General features: G+C 43.4%; 1 protein-coding gene across 4 annotated transcripts in view; it reads right to left on the bottom strand.

Moving 5' to 3' along the window:
- Positions 1-2,492: 2,492 nt before the first annotated feature.
- The window catches only part of dlc1 (DLC1 Rho GTPase activating protein), a 261,583-nt gene continuing 245,860 nt past the window's right edge, over positions 2,493-18,215 (bottom strand). For all 4 annotated transcript variants that reach the window (XM_061887484.1, XM_061887563.1, XM_061887643.1 and 1 more), the window contains 7 exons: positions 15,412-15,619; positions 14,103-14,319; positions 11,810-11,924; positions 11,146-11,346; positions 7,217-7,434; positions 6,975-7,148; positions 2,493-4,214 (listed from right to left, as the gene is read on the bottom strand). In XM_061887484.1, coding sequence (XP_061743468.1) covers positions 4,115-4,214; positions 6,975-7,148; positions 7,217-7,434; positions 11,146-11,346; positions 11,810-11,924; positions 14,103-14,319; positions 15,412-15,619 — 1,233 coding nt within the window. In that variant the 3' untranslated portion in view covers positions 2,493-4,114. The remainder of the gene's footprint in view (positions 4,215-6,974; positions 7,149-7,216; positions 7,435-11,145; positions 11,347-11,809; positions 11,925-14,102; positions 14,320-15,411; positions 15,620-18,215) is intronic.

Genomic DNA, 18,215 nt, shown 5'->3' with positions numbered 1-18,215 from the left:
GCTTTAACATTGGGTATTAAACAGTCAAAGTAACTTTGTATAATGCCTTTGTCATCAAATGCCTGAGTAAATTGTTTAAGAAACAACATTTTGCAAGGAATTTAGGGATTTCACCATCAACGCTTCAGAATATCATCAAAAGGTTCAGACAATCTGGAGAAATCACTGCACGTAAGCGGCAAGGCTGAAAACCATCATTGAATACCCTGGCCTTCGATCCCTCAGGCGGTACTGCATCCAGAATCCACATCGGTGTGTGAAGGATATCACCACATGGGCTCAGGAACACTTCATAAAACCACTGTCAGTAACTACAGTTGGTGGCTACATCTGTAAGTGCAAGTTAAAACTCTACTATGCAAAGCCACAGCCATTTATCAACAACACCCAGAAACGCTTGGCTGGGCCCGAGCTCATCTAAGATGGACTGATGCAAAGTTAAAAAAAAAAAAAACACAACTCGTGACATTTTTTTATGACATTTAATAGTGCACTTTGATTAACCTGTACAGAAATAATATTAATAATAAAAAAGATAAAGATTTTTTTTCTTTTTCAATTTGCGTAACAGAGTGTGACATTTACACAACAACAACACCACACTTTATATCTGAGGTATAAATATAGTTGCTTCTTAAATTAAAAGGTGTTGATATTTGGTCAAAGGACAGGTGTGTCGTAGAGAGGACAGGTGTGCAGTAGAGAGGACAGGTGTGTAATAGAGAGGACAGGTGTGTCGTAGAGAGGACCGGTGTGTAGTAGAGAGGACAGGTGTGTCGTAGAGAGGACAGGTGTGTCGTAGAGAGGACCGGTGTGCAGTAGAGAGGACAGGTGTGTTGTAGAGAGAACAGGTGTGTTGCAGAGAGAACAGGTGTGTAGTAGACAGGACAGGTGTGCAGTAGAGAGGACAGGTGTCTAGTAGAGAGGACAGGTGTGCAGTAGAGAGGACAGGTGTGCAGTAGAGAGGACAGGTGTGAAATAGACAGGACAGGTGTGTAGTAGAGGACAGGTGTGTAGTAGAGAGGACAGGTGTGTAGTAGACAAGACAGGTGTGTAGTAGACAAGACAGGTGTGTTGTAGAGAGGACAGGTGTGTAGTAGAGAGGACAGGTGTCTAGTAGAGAGGACAGGTGTGCAGTAGAGAGGACAGGTGTGCAGTAGAGAGGACAGGTGTCTAGTAGAGAGGACAGGTGTGCAGTAGAGAGGACAGGTGTGCATTAGAGAGGACAGGTGTCTAGTAGAGAGGACAGGTGTGCAGTAGAGAGGACAGGTGTGTAGTAGACAAGACAGGTGTGTAGTAGACAAGACAGGTGTGTTGTAGAGAGGACAGGTGTGTAGTAGAGAGGACAGGTGTGTAGTAGAGAGGACAGGTGTGTAGTAGACAAGACAGGTGTGTTGTAGAGAGGACAGGTGTGCATTAGAGAGGACAGGTGTCTAGTAGAGAGGACAGGTGTGCAGTAGAGAGGACAGGTGTGAAATAGACAGGACAGGTGTGTAGTAGAGGACAGGTGTGTAGTAGAGAGGACAGGTGTGTAGTAGACAAGACAGGTGTGTAGTAGACAAGACAGGTGTGTTGTAAAGAGGACAGGTGTGTAGTAGAGAGGACAGGTGTCTAGTAGAGAGGACAGGTGTGCAGTAGAGAGGACAGGTGTGCAGTAGAGAGGACAGGTGTGCATTAGAGAGGACAGGTGTGCAGTAGAGAGGACAGGTGTGCAGTAGAGAGGACAGGTGTGTTGTAGAGAGGACAGGTGTGCAGTAGAGAGGACAGGTGTGCAGTAGAGAGGACAGGTGTGCAGTAGAGAGGACCGGTGTGCAGTAGAGAGGACAGGTGTGTTGTAGAGAGAACAGGTGTGTTGCAGAGAGAACAGGTGTGTAGTAGAGAGGACAGGTGTGTAGTAGAGAGGACAGGTGTGTAGTAGAGAGGACAGGTGGGTTGTAGAGAGGACAGGTGTGTTGTAGAGAGGACAGGTGTGCAGTAGAGAGGACAGGTGTGTAGTAGAGAGGACAGGTGTGTAGTAGACAAGACAGGTGTGTTGTAGAGAGGACAGGTGTGTAGTAGAGAGGACAGGTGGGTTGTAGAGAGGACAGGTGTGTTGTAGAGAGGACAGGTGTGCAGTAGAGAGGACAGGTGTGTAGTAGACAAGACAGGTGTGTTGTAGAGAGGACAGGTGTGTAGTAGAGAGGACAGGTGTGTAGTAGAGAGGACAGGTGGGTTGTAGAGAGGACAGGTGTGTTGTAGAGAGTGGGAGAAGCTGGCCCGCCAGGTATTTACAGTAAAACCTGTAAGATGCGCACCTTTATAAAAGGACATGTCCTCCTCGCTGCCCGCCCCCAAAGTCCAAAGTGTTGTGATGCTAACATGCTAATGATTAGCATCCTGTCATCTTTTTGTTTGGTGAGCAACTCACTGTTTCTCAACTCTGGTGCGCCTCACCTTCTTCATGTTCGAGGGAAACTCCGCACCTGACACCACTTTTTTTTCACGCCCCCCCCCCCCCCCCCCCCGAGAAAAAACAATTCTTTTTTTTTGCCCTCTCAAGATATTCTATTTTTTATCCTCAGAGGGAAAAACATTTTTCACAACCCCCGGAAAATGTTCCCTTTGCCATTAAATACGTGAACATGTTTATTTCATTCACAATCTGTTTTTTTATGCATTCTAAGTCATAAATAAATGCAAGCAAAAGTCAGCTAACGATGGAGGTAATGGACGTCGATCTATAAGTTGCTCTAAAAACATCCAAAAATCTCCATTATTGTTTTATATACACACACTTCAAGTATATACATAATGGAGTAACATTTATAATAAGATGTAATATATACATGATGTTAGTATATATGTAGTATCTAGTAACATTCATAATAACATGTAATATATACATGAAGTAAGTATATATGTCATGTAGTAACATTCATAATAACATGTAATATTTACACATTTTGGTCATTTTAAGCATACAGTGGTGTATTAAATTCACAGATGCATCACAACGTTCGCCAATTCCTTCAACAACAACAACAACAAGACTACTAAACATGACAGACTTGATGAGAGACAACAAAGACTACTGTGAGACAAACGATGATCAGAAACTTATATTTTTTGAGGCTGAATATAAGGAGGACGATCTAGAAGTTTTAGAAGCTGAGTGACAAGCAGATTCAGCAAGTAGCAGCATTGCTAAGTGCTAAACTAGAAATCCAAACTATGAACATAATAAACCAATTACCCACTGTACAATGTCTGCTCTCACCGGTATGCCGACTGATATTTTCCTGTTTAGATGAAGAATTATTGTAATCCTCAGGAAGGGTTAAAACAAAGATGTTTGACTTGCTGTAAGTTGGATGTCAAAGTTGACCAACTTGCGGCTTTTTGTCCACAACCTTCTACTATCCAGGTGAGAGGCAGGATTTATCGCCTACTATTGACTTTCACCAGCTCAGAGGCCATGCAGCAGCTCAATATGTCAATATAGCAGCATAAGCTAGTTAGCTCCGTGTGATCAAAAGTAATTCCTCTACGTTAGTGCATACAATAACAAAATTGCCACTACTGGTTCATATTCAGGTCAGGACGTATAAATAAAGTATTGTTGGATGTTTTTTTTTAGAGGTTTTTATGGGCGGAATAATGTACCCCCATTAGCCACCTCGGACTTGCCATATTTTACGACATAGAATGCATAAAACTACACTTTTGTTCTTGTCTTACATTAGGATTGTCAATGACTGAGTTTTGGCAAAAAAAAAAAAGCGCAGTTCCCCTTCAAAGCACACACATTCCCGTCTTTCTTCAGCCGTCGCTTAACCTGCGGGGCCCCTCACCAAACCTGCGGGGCCCTCACCAAACATGCGGGGCCCTCACCAAACCTGCGGGGCCCTCACCCAACTGTGGTCACCACTAAGCAGCCAGGAGAAGCCAAGAGTCCTCACTGCAACCTCTCGCTTCTCAGAAGCAACAACTTCTCCTGGCGCGTGTCCTCCTCCCAAACAGGACATGACAGGACACGCACAAGCTAGGAAGATGCTGTCAGGGTCCAAAGTCCTTCAAATCCAGGAGGCAAAGTTTGTCAATGGAATGACCGTAAAAACAAAACAAAAACAAAGTCTCATTTGTCGGCGGGCGCACTGAAGGAGTCTCGGATGTGCGCCACTCGGGCCGCACACACGTGTCCGTGCAGCTTGTTGTACCACTCGGGGAAGCGACCCCTGCGGAGGAGGAACACAGCCTGCGTCAACAACAACAACAACAACAACAACAACAACAGGAAAAGGTTGTGGCTGTCAAACGGTCACATCTGGAAAATGAGATGAATCACATCATTTTTATTGATTTATTTTTTCCAATTTTTAATCCGTGCCTTCAGGGATTTTGACTGATTTTTGTTGTTTTGTTTGTTTTGAGAGAAGAGCTGCGTGTGTCTGAGTCAGAACGATGAGTGTGTGTCACACACGACAGAAGAGCCCGTGAGAACATGTGCTCCTACTTGCTAGCATTAGCTGACGACCTTCATCGAATTAAAGAAGGAAATCATCGCGCCATGTGCGAGCGTGCAGTTCTGCACCGTATTGAGTCTACTGATGTTCGAATGATATCAAACAGCAGGCTTTTATCTGTGAAAAGATGGGAAAGCTGCTGATGGTGTGTTTGACAAAAAAGAAGATACCGCTACTATTAAGAGACACCATTTTTTTTTACGTCCACGCAGTCACAGACATTTTTTCATTGCCCCTAAACCGGATTTTTTCACCTCCACGGGAGACAAAAAATTTTTCACGCCCCCCCCCAAGACCTGTTTTTTTGCTGCCCCCCCTCAATTACAGACATTTTTTTCTGCCCCCCCCCCCTGCAAAACAGAATTTGTAACACCCCCAGAGATACACAATTATTTTTCACTGTCCCACCACTAGGTAAAAAAAAATTTCACGCCCCACCCCAGGGAATAGAGGAATTTTTTCACGCCCCCCCCAGGCAAATTAAAATGTTTCAACCCCTACAGAAGAAAAAACATTTTTAATGACCCCCCCGATACAGAATTTTTCAATGACCCCAGGAGACCACATTTTTTTACAGCCCCCCCCAACAAGTTAATTTTTTTCAACTTCCCAGAAGACCCAATTTTTTTCACGCCCCCCCCCCCCGGGAAACCACATTTTTTTGTACCCCCCCCCCCCCCCCAGTAGACCTTTTTTTCCACACCTCAAGGAACCACATTTTTTCACGTCCCCTTGGGATAAAAAAAAATTTTCACGCCCCCCCCAAAGAATAGTTTTTTTTGCTGCCCCCCCTCAATTACAGACATTTTTTTCAGCCCCCCCCTGCAAAACAGAATTTGTAACACCCCCAGAGATACAAAATGTTTTTTCACTGTCCCCCCAGCAGGCAAAAAAAATGTCACGCCCCACCCCAGGGAATACAGGAATTTTTTCACGCCCCCCCCAGGCAAATTAAAATGTTTCACCCCCTACAGAAGAAAAAACATTTTTTTAATGACCCCCCGATACAGAATTTTTTAATGACTCCAGGAGACCACATTTTTTTCACGCCCCCCCCAACAAATCAATTTTTTTCAACTCCCCAGAAGACCCAATTTTTTTGTACCCCCCCAGTAGACCTTTTATTCCACCGCTCAAGGAACCACATTTTTTCACGTCCCCTTGGGATACAAATTGTTTTTCACGCCCCCCATCAATTAAAATGTTTCATTCCTATAAAAGACAACATTTTTTTCACGCCCCCCAGGATAATTAATATTTTTCACTGTCCTTTTTTTGCACATCCCCTTCCCAGATACAGACATTTCTTCACACCCCCCCACTACAGAATTTGTAACGCCACCAGAGATACAGACATCTTTTCACCCCCCCTCCCCAAATTTTTTGTACCCCCCCCAGTACACCATTTTTTTCACCCCTTAGGGGACCACATTTGTTCACGTCCTCTTGGGACACAACATTTTTAACACCCCCGCCCCCAAAATACAGATTTTTTTTTCTCACCGTTCCTGCCCACCCCAGCAAGACAAATGTTTTCAACCCCCCCAGGAGACCAATTTTTTGTACGACTCCCCCCGGAGGATGCAGACATTTTTTCGCGGCCCTTCCCCCCATCAAAGATTTTTAACCCCCCTGGAGATACAGAATATTTTTTCACTGTCCCCCCCAGCAGGCAAAATAAATTTCACGCCCCCCCAGGCAAATTAAATGTTTCACCCCCACAGAAGACAAAACATGCTTCACGATCCCCCCCCGATACAGAATTTTTTAATGCCCTCAGGAGATCGAATTTTTTTCACGCCCCCCGCCCCCCAACAAGTCAATTTTTTTCAACTCCCCAGAAGACCCAATTTTTTTTCACGCCCCCCCGGGAAACCAATTTTTTTTTGTACCCCCCCAGTAGATGTTTTTTTTTTCACCCCTCAAGGAACCACATTCTTTCACGTGCCCTTGGGATACACAATTGTTTTCACGCCCCCCACAATTAAAAAGTTTCACTCCCACAAAAGACCAAACATTTTTCACGCCCCCCAGGATTATGATTATTTTTCATCGTCCCCGTCCCCAATTTTTTTACACGTTCCCCCCAAATACAGAAATTTTTTCACGCCCCCCCCGGCACAATAAAATGTTTCACTCCCACAGAAGACCAAACATTTTTCACGCCCCCCAGGATTATGATTATTTTTCATCGTCCCCGCCCCCAATATTTTTTGCACGTTCCCCCAAGGTACATATATTTTTTCACGCCCCCCCGGCACAATAAAATGTTTCACTCTCACAGAAGACAAAACATTTTTCACGCCCCCCCTTTTTCACGCTAACACTGAAAGACTTTTCGTGGACATTTTTTCTCCTCCCCATGAATGAGATTTTGATGGAAAAGAAGACGATGATTACTAATTAGACGCCACTAACACTGACAGCCTTTTCCCGCCCCCCCGCCCCCTGACTCCCTGAAGAAGCACAGACCTGCAGTCCACCCTGGAGAAGTGCGTGAGGCGGGACTTGTTGGCGCCGCAGGGCTCGATGAAGTAGCGTGACAGCAGCACGTTGGCGCGCACGCCCACCACGGGCGCCGCCGCGTGATCCACCGACGTGGCCACCAGCGCGCACGCCCCCTTCGGCAAGTCCGTGGTCCAGGTTCTGGTTCCCAGGAGAGTCCAGGTCAGACGGGCGACCAGACATGGCAAAAAGGACACAGGTGTGTTTACCTGAGCACCAGGTGGTCCCTCATGGGATGCGGGGCCATGCTGGTCCTGACGTACTGGTACACCTCCGTCTTCTGGTCCAGGACTTGCACCACGCGGCTCTCGTGCAGGTCCTCGTCCCAGCTGGCCTGATCCCTCAGCAGGCGGGTCAGGACCTCCTCCGGATGTGCGGGAACCTCCACGCTCGCCTTCCACAGCCTGAGTGGGAAGCCATCCTGGACCTGAGGGACATGTCGGGATGAAGATGCTGATGACATCGTTAAATCACTGACTTTTCCAAAAATGCGTTAGCTCGATGCTAATATACATTGGCTTTGCCAATGACATGCTACTGATTAGCATTAGCGATTTCAACACCTCCAAATTTGGTAGTGAAAACTACAACTAAGATGCACCTGTGTAATAAGTACAGTACTTACAGTATCAACACTTTCTGGGGCACAACACACACTGTTTGGACTTGCAACTGGTCGTCATACTTGCACACGATAATACTGGCAGTTGGTACCGTATCGATTCAAATGTGAATGGTACCCATTGTTTGAGTGGTGATACCACTGAGTTTGGATCCCCTTACGATACCAAGTCAAATTCAGACTGGTATCGGCGATACTGTTCCGATAATTTGTGCAAATATACCTAACTTTTAAAAAAGTTGTGTATTTTTAAATAATAAAAAAGTCATAATAATGGGGTAAAAATGTAAAAAAAACGCACAAAAATGGGGATTTAAGGAGAAAAGGCAGAACATTTTGAACTAATAATTAATAATAATAAACTCAGTCACATGTAACACAAAGTTTTGTCTTTAAAGTAGAATATCTGTTTTTAACATTTTTTAAGTAAAACAATATCAAAATGTCCCCTGTTTAGACACCTTCGATCTAAAATACTAAATGCTCTCAAAATAAAAATAGTATATAAACACAGTTTAGTTAGTCAGTTTATTTAAAAATAAAATAATACCAACTTTCAATATTCATATTGAAAGTTGTTGAAAGAAAAATATATCAATGTGTGAATTAACAACAATAATAAATTAAATGTGTAACTAAACATGAATATTTTTGGACACACTAGGTTATGCACTTACATGATTGTATTATTATTATTACTTTTATCTATTCTCACATGGGAAAAAACAACAGTAAAAATGTAAGAAAAAGAGCATATGTGATGAGAAAAAGCGCAACATTTTAAACTAATAGTTAATAATAATATACTTTAGTCACATACAACACAAAGTTTTGGTTTTAAATATATATAATGTCTGTTTTTAGCATTTTTTTTTTAGCTAAAAAATATCCAAATGGCATACTTGACTTTTCAGTATGTGAAAAGTCTGATCTAAAATATTAAAAGCTTTCAAAACAAAAATTAAATATAAACAAAGTTTAGTTAGTCAGTTAATAAAAAAAAACAAAAACTAATGAATTAATTAAAACTGCAAGCAGCGATGGACGGGACTGCTTTGGCTGCTTAGGCTGCTGCCCCCGTGACCCAAGCCCAGATAAGCGTTAGCTAGCCGGCAGCCATCTTAACAAATATTTCACACGAGGGCGAAGCACAACAAATGTTAATATTATTCAAATATTCTGTCACTGGATGATCACAGCCCCTCCCCCACAAATGTTGGTGCGTGCGCAACAGCAGCAGACGGTACGGAAAAAAACGGGAAAAAAACGTCTCCCTCACTGTGTCTGCGCACGGCGGCCATCTTTGAAATGGTTTTCAGCGCAGCGGTTCTTCAAATCCGTAGTGGTGATTAAAACTATTACATCAACTTTTAATCAGAAGGGTTCAATCGCTCATCTTTTACTTATTTCAAGCCGAGACGACAAACGGCCTCAGAGGAGATCATGTTTGAAAAAAAGCAACATTTTTTTAGCCAACTTTTGTATTTAAGTGGGAATTGCAAACTTCCTGTTGATTTTAGCTGGGAGGTAAGAGTGTATGAAATATAGGTCTAACTGAGACCTACATAGGGTTTTTTGTTTCATGTTTCTACGACGTTCCTACTGGAAGTTACAGACAGTTTGTCTGTGTTTTCTTCCTAGGGGGCGCTAGAGCACAATTTTGACTTTTGGTTTTTTGATTAGATCGTAATTTTCACCAGTCCTGATGTGTGTGTCAAATTTGGTGAGTTTTGAAGCATGTTAAGGGGGTCAAATTACAGCTCAAAGAGGCGGCGGTATAATAAAGAATAATAATAAAACCTTGGAAATTCAATAGGGTCCTCTGTCGGTCCCTAATTATTGATTTATAAATTGACAATTATAATAAACACCATTCAACGTCTAACTGAATATTAAGGTTTAGAATTATTTTGACAAGTATGCACTTACACAATCTTATTATTATTTTTATTCCATTCCCACATGGGAAAAAAAAACAACAGTAAAAATGTAAAAAAATAAACAAAAAATAAAGAGCAAAATAAATAAGGATAAGTAATGAGAAAATGATGAAATATAGATAAATGTTTGGAAAATCCCTGAATTAAAGTATGAAAAGTATCGATATTTTGACATTAGTGTGTGGAGGTCTGGTATCGGCGGTGTGGATATTTCAGTATGGATCAGCACATCATGCCTAAAGTTGGGGCAAGCGGACCCGACCGAGCCCTCAGGGCCTGCAGCCCAGCCGGCCGCCATCCACTGGTCAAGTTAACTCCTCCCACTAAAGGGGGAAACGTGTTCCTCCTGCCCAGGTGACATTTACACGGCACGCACATGGATGGATGGATGGATGATGGATGGATGGATGGATGATGGATGGATGGATGGATGATGGATGGATGAATGATGGATGGATGGATGGATGATGGATGGATGGATGAATGATGGATGGAAAGATGATGGATGGATGTATGGATGGATGGATGGATGATGGATGGAAAGATGGATGGATGATGGATGGATGGATGGATGGAATGTATGTATGGATGGATGATGGATGTATGGATGGATGGATGATGTACGGATGGATGTATGGATGGATGGATGGATGTATGGATGGATGGATGGATGTATGGATGATGTATGGATGTATGGATGGATGTATGGATGGATGATGGATGGATGATGGATGATGGATGGAAAGATGGATGGATGGATGATGTATGGATGGATGTATGGATGGATGGATGGATGTATGGATGGATGGATGGATGGATGTATGGATGATGTATGGATGTATGGATGGATGTATGGATGGATGATGGATGGATGGATGGAATGTATGTATGGATGGATGATGGATGTATGGATGGATGGATGATGTATGGATGGATGTATGGATGGATGATGGATAGATGGATGGATGTATGGATGGATGATGGATGGAAAGATGGATGGATGGATGGATGATGTATGGATGGATGTATGGATGGATGGATGGATGTATGGATGATGTATGGATGTATGGATGATGTATGGATGTATGGATGGATGTATGGATGGATGATGGATGGATGGATGGAATGTATGTATGGATGGATGATGGATGTATGGATGGATGGATGATGTATGGATGGATGTATGGATGGATGGATGTATGGATGATGTATGGATGTATGGATGGATGTATGGATGGATGATGGATAGATGGATGGATGTATGGATGGATGTATGGATGGATGATGGATAGATGGATGGATGTATGGATGGATGATGGATAGATGGATGGATGTATGGATGGATGATGGATGGAAAGATGGATGGATGATGGATGGATGGATGGATGGAATGTATGTATGGATGGATGATGGATGGATGGATGATGGATGATGTATGGATGGATGTATGGATGGATGATGGATAGATGGATGGATGGATGGATGTATGGATGGATGATGGATGGATGGATGTATGGATGGATGATGGATGATGGATAGATGGATGTATGTATGTATGATCAGGGTGAGGGCTCACCTTGCGATAGGACAGCTCGACCTGCTCGAGGGTGGACAGGCTGTCGTAACCTTTGAACTTGTCCTTGGCCTCCTTGAGGAGTGAGTCCAGACCGAGGCGCAGGTGAGCCCGGTAGTCACCTCCGGACATTTCCTCCAGACGTGGCGGCAACAGAGCCTGCTCCACGTAAGAGTTCCTGCAGCGGCTCATCTCCTCCGGCACCTGGGGGTGGTTAGTTCTCATCATGTGTGATATCACTCATCCTCTTTCCCATCCCACACATCAGGCTGGTATCGATGTGATACTGAAACTGTGTGACAAAGTATGATGGCGGCTACACAACTCAGGGGTGTCCAAAGTGTGGCCCGAAGGTCATTTATTTGACGGCCCCACGGCACATTTTAAAGATACGATTGAAAAAAATGAAAAACATAAAAAGTGGTCTAAAAGAGCAAAAAGGTGATATGTAACAAGAAAATGTTTGTGAACTTTGTCAGGCTCACACTAATTCAATTCATGCTCGTTTAGCCAAACAGCTAACTTTGTTAGCAGACAGGAAGCTCTCCTGCAATCTTATTAACGCTAACGACCTGCAGAATGTCGACCTTTAGCTCTCTGTGTGTGTGTGTGTCTGTGTGTGTGTGTGTGTGTGTGTGTGTGTGTCCTTCTCAGTGCCACAACTCACCCGGAAGAGTTTCCTGCACTCCTGGATCATGTGCGCCAAGCCATGAGTCGCCGCCAGGTTCTCGTTCAGGTCTCTCTGGTCCGGCTTGCCCAGAGTGGGCTTCCTGTTCATCACCCTGCCAGATTAGGGGCGGGGACACCTCGTTAAGTGTCTGCCTTAATTAGATGGACATGTTCCCCTTTTTACCACATCCTGCCCTCTTCTTTCTGCATATATATACATACACACACACACATATATATATATATATATATATATATATATATATCAATCAATCATATATATATATATATAAACATTTATATGTACAAATATATATATATATATATATCGATATATATCGATGCTGTCATCCAGCAAAGCTGAATTCGACCAAGCAACCCCCCCGTACCAGAAAGCACTTGATGAAAGCGGATACAACTTCACCCTTACCTATGAACCCACCCCAGGAAACCAACCAAAAAAGAGCAGAAAACGAAACAACATCATCTGGTACAATCCGCCATTCAGCAAAGACGTCTCAACCAACATCGGCCGCAAGTTCCTCACTCTGATCGACAAACACTTCCCCAAAGGCAACACCCTAAGAAAAATATTCAACAAGAACAACATTAAATTGAGCTACAGCTGTATGAATAACATGCAACAAATCATTTCAAACCACAACAAAGCAATTGTAAAAGGACTGCCTACCCCCAGACTAAACGACTCTGAAACCAATAATGAATGTAACTGTCGCAAGAAACCTGATTGCCCTCTCAACGGAAGGTGCTTACAGACATCAGTCGTTTACCAAGCAAAGGTAATACGCAAGGACATTAACACATCCGACACGTACGTAGGATTAACCGAAGGAGCGTTCAAAACAAGATGGAATAATCACAACGCCTCCTTTAGAAACCAGACTTTGCAGAATTCTACAGAACTCATCAAACATATTTGGAACCTCAAAGACAATAATGTTGAATATTCAATAACATGGCAAATTCTTGCATCCAGCACACCTTACAACAGTGGTAATAAAAGATGCAACCTATGCTTAAAAGAGAAACTGTTTATTATATATCATCCAGATCTATCATCTCTCAACAAGCGCAGTGAAATCATTTCAACATGCCGCCATAGACGGAAACACCTCCTAGGTAACACATGAGCCAATCACCACACCCTACGCCTGCCTGTACCCACCCACTCTGTGCTCTATATAAACCCTTGTATGTGAATGCTTCCATTAAAATCTCCTGATGATTGAGGGAACCCCTCATGAAACAGATCTGTAGAGATGAAGTAGTCTTGTGATTTTTTCCCACACCTACATACATATATATATATATATATATATATATATATATATATATATATATATATATATATATATATATATATATATATATATATATTGAAGTTGGAATGGACAAAAACAGTTTAAAAATGTGGACTGTGAAAAACTTCCCGGAAAAAGGTAAAACAGGGCTTTGGAAAACTGGGAATTCCTGGAATAAATCTGAACTTGGAAAATGTTGAGCGGAGTGTGTGGATGCTGGAATACTTCACATCAGGTGATAATTGTGGGACATGCAGTCTATTAAATATGTCCCATTCATTGTCAATGGGGAGAAAATTCCTGGAAATTCCAGAAAAAACAGGAATTTGGGAAAAAGGACGACATGTTTTGGTTGAAAGGTTAGAATCAGCTAAGAAAAAGGAGCAACATTTTGGGAATTGTGGGCGTTGTTTAACCATGACTATGTCCATTTATTCCAGTGGGAATTTCCTGGATATTTGGGGAAAAACGTGAATTTGGGAAAATATAGAATGATATGAATAGGTTGGTGTTGGAATTTTTCAAAATGGTTGAAAAATGTTGACGTAGTAACAGTTTGCATTTCATTGGTATTTTGGAATTTCTGGAATTTCAAGAAAACTGGAATTTTTGATGGAAAAAAAATAACGAAACTTTTGTTTTCCTAATTAAAAAGAATGAAAAACTTCCAGGAAAAAAGGTAAAATAGGGCTTTGGAAAACTGGGAATTCCTGGAATAATTTAGAAATTGGAAAATGTGGAGTGGCGTGTGTGGAAGGTGGAACAAGTCACTTCGGTTGGGAAATGTGGAAATAGTGCAAGTTCCAAAAATGGCCCACTGGGAAAAAATGACCCGTAAAACCAGGATTTTGGGTAATCTGGGATATTAAAAAAATGTTTTTGGGGGGGATCACCATTTCCCGTCACACCGGTTCTGATTTCAATCCAAAAATTGATATTTAGTGAATGAAAAAGTGTGTGTTTGCCCACCTGGGCGAGGGGCTCTCCTTGCGCCTGAGGGTGTTGAGGTGGAAGAGGGAGGGGGCCAGGCACACGGCCAGGTTGGTGGGCGTCATCTGGTTCTCCGCCACGCTGGCCGTCACGTCGCTCAGCAGGCACAGCAGCGTCCGCAGGGCCTCGCGGTTCTCGTCGGGCAGCAGCAGCACGGCGGCGCGGGCGGCCTGGAGGCGGAGCTCCTTGGGCATGTCTGGGGGGGGGCGGGACATGAAAGTCTTACATAAGAGACGCTACGTGTGTTTTCCTTCCACCTTATGAAAACATTTCCTCACGCCGCCATCATGATCAATGACATCATCCCTCAGGTATTTCCTGCCTTGCTCTGAGGGCCTGTTTGTGTCGCCATGGCGATGGAGTGTGTGTGCGTGTGTTTTGCTCATTTTTCACTTTCTTCTCATTAAAAAAAAAAAAATTGAGGACTGCTTTATTTGAATTTCCTTTTATAGCAAACACCAAAATCATGTTGGAGTTAAAAAGGTCCCGTTTATTTTATTTCCAATTCTTAGATGCAAATCAATAAAGTCATTTTGGAACAATTGTTTTCTGTTTTCATTTCTGAAACAAAAGTTGGACACTTATTTGATGAGACTTTTTAAAGAGGACTCCTGCTCAACAAACATGCTAAATGCAAAGGAAAAGCTGAAAGGTCCGCGTAGCTTCTGTTCTGAAATGCGATTAAAAAGATAAAATTAGGCCCGTTTTTTGATTTGTATTATATGTCGATTAAAATGTTTCCAGATTAACACAAAAATGGAATATACTGTACGTTCATCCAAAATGCAAATGTGTGTTTATTTGTGATGACAAAATTGAACAGGAAGCAGTAATTGAGATTTTTCCAAGTGTTAGCATGTTTTTAGCATAAGGCTAACACCTTTATTCAGCAGGTGTCTTATTCTCCTTTTAAAAAGTCTCATTAAATAACTTTTCTTTCAAAAAATGAAAATAGATAAAATGGTCAAAAATTACTTTTTTGATTTGCATTTGAGAATTGGGAAAGAACAGAAGCTGGACGGACTTAAAATCTGCTTCAGGTTCAATTTGTCATCTCACAGATAAAGAAGTATTTTTGCATTTTGGAAGAACATGAATTGGATTTTTGTGTTTATCTGGAAAAATACATCGGTGCACCAACTTCCTGTTTCTCAGAGAATGGACTTGAAAACAAGTCTTTTAATGGTCTTGTAGAAGCGGTGGACTTAGAAGTCCTTGAGAGCTGAAGTACGGAGAACACGAGGAAGGCCAGAGTTGACAGAGTTTCACTTCTGGGACAAATTCTTACACTGATAGATCTGCAGGAAGGTCTCGGACAACTTGCTGGTCAGCAGCGGTTCTGGCAGGTCTCGGAAGTACTGCTTGAGCATGTCTGCCACGTCGTAGGCTGATTGGCCCTCGTAGCTGACCCCGCCCCCGTCGGCCCCGCTGGCCTCGTTCATCTGCCTCAGAGCCTGGATACGGGACTTGACTCCCGACTTCCTGAAAAGACCCACCTGGGGACAAGAAGACTTGGATTAGTTTTTGCCTCATCCATCACTTCAAGCCTGAGGGAAAGAATGCATGGAAAAATAAATAAATTATATATATTATATATATATATATATATATATAATGAAAACATCCCCCTGATCACTATATGGTGCATCCAGAAAGTGCTTCACTTTTTCCAGATATTTTGTTACAGCCTTTTTCCAAAATGGAATAAATTCATTTTATCCTCAAAATTCTGCACACAATACCCCATTATGACAAGATGTGAAGAAGAAAAAAATGAAGAAATCAAATGCACTCTTTTGAGGACAAAAGTGAATTTATTCCATTTTGTAATAAGGCTGTAAGATAACATGTGGGGAAAGCGAGGCGCTGTGAATACTTTATGAATGTACTGTATGTCCTACACGCATAAATGAACGTGAAACATAAGAGTCATTTGCGAGTATCACCTAAGGAAAGCATAAAATTGCTTTTATGGGATAATATTCTTACACATCTCCAGTTCACAGCCAGCATGGTGACATCACAGCCAACATGGTGACATCACAGCCAACATGGTGACATCACCGCCAGCATGGTGACATCACAGCAAACATGGTGACATCACCGCCAACATGGTGACATCACAGCCAACATGATGACATCACAGCCAACATGGTGACATCACAGCCAACATGGTGACATCACAGCCAGCATGGTGGCATCACAGCCAACATGGTGACATCACAGCCAACATGGTGACATCACAGCCAACATGGTGACATCACAGCCAGCATGGTGACATCACAGCCAACATGGTGACATCACAGCCAACATGGTGACATCACAGCCAGCATGGTGACATCACAGCCAACATGGTGACATCACAGCCAACATGGTGACATCACCGCCAACATGGTGACATCACAGCAAACATGGTGACATCACAGTCAACATGGTGACATCACAGCCAACATGGTGACATCACAGCCAGCATGGTGACATCACAGCCAACATGGTGACATCACAGCAAACATGGTGACATCACAGTCAACATGGTGAGATCACAGCCAACATGGTGACATCACAGCCAGCATGGTGACATCACAGCCAACATGGTGACATCACAGCCAACATGGTGACATCACAGCCAACATGGTGACATCACAGCCAACATGGTGACATCACCGCCAACATGGTGACATCACCGCCAGCATGGTGACATCACAGTCAACATGGTGACATCACAGCCAACATGGTGACATCACAGTCAACATGGTGACATCACAGCCAACATGATGACATCACAGCCAACATGGTGACATCACAGCCAACATGGTGACATCACAGCCAGCATGGTGACATCACAGCCAACATGGTGACATCACAGCCAACATGGTGACATCACAGCCAACATGGTGACATCACAGCCAACATGGTGACATCACCGCCAACATGGTGACATCACCGCCAGCATGGTGACATCACAGTCAACATGGTGACATCACAGCCAACATGGTGACATCACAGTCAACATGGTGACATCACAGCCAACATGATGACATCACAGCCAACATGGTGACATCACAGCCAACATGGTGACATCGCAGCCAGCATGGTGACATCACAGCCAACATGGTGACATCACATCACAGCCAACATGATGACATCACATCACAGCCAGCATGGTGACATCACAGCCAGCATGGTGACATCACAGTCAACATGGTGACATCACAGCCAACATGGTGACATCATCACCAGCATGGTGACATCACAGCCAACATGGTGACATCACAGCCGGCATGGGGACATCACAGCCAGCATGGTGACATCACAGCCAGCATGGTGACATCACAGCCAGCATGGTGACATCACAGCCAACATGGTGACATCACAGCCAACATGGGGACATCACATCACAGCCAACATGATGACATCACATCACAGCCAGCATGGTGACATCACAGCCAACATGGTGACATCACAGCCAACATGGTGACATCACAGCCAACATGATGACATCACATCACAGCCAGCATGGTGACATCACAGCCAACATGGTGACATCACAGCCAACATGGTGACATCACAGCAAACATGGTGACATCACAGTCAACATGGTGAGATCACAGCCAACATGGTGACATCACAGCCAACATGGTGACATCACAGCCAACATGGTGACATCACAGCCAACATGGTGACATCACAGCCAACATGGTGACATCACAGCCAACATGGTGAGATCACAGCCAACATGGTGACATCACAGCCAACATGGTGACATCACAGCCAACATGGTGACATCACAGCCAGTATGGTGACATCACAGCCAACATGGTGACATCACAGCCAACATGGTGACATCACAGCCAACATGGTGACATCACAGCCAACATGGTGACATCACCGCCAACATGGTGACATCACAGCCAACATGGTGACATCACAGCAAACATGGTGACATCACAGTCAACATGGTGAGATCACAGCCAACATGGTGACATCACAGCCAGCATGGTGACATCACAGCCAGCATGGTGACATCACAGCCAGCATGGTGACATCACAGCCAGCATGGTGACATCACAGCCAACATGGTGACATCACAGC

This window comes from Nerophis ophidion, linkage group LG01, assembly GCF_033978795.1.
Source record: "Nerophis ophidion isolate RoL-2023_Sa linkage group LG01, RoL_Noph_v1.0, whole genome shotgun sequence".
NCBI lineage: Eukaryota > Metazoa > Chordata > Actinopteri > Syngnathiformes > Syngnathidae > Nerophis > Nerophis ophidion.
The sequence above is the reverse complement of the archived record's forward strand: the minus strand, read 5'-3'. Positions and strand labels throughout refer to the sequence as shown.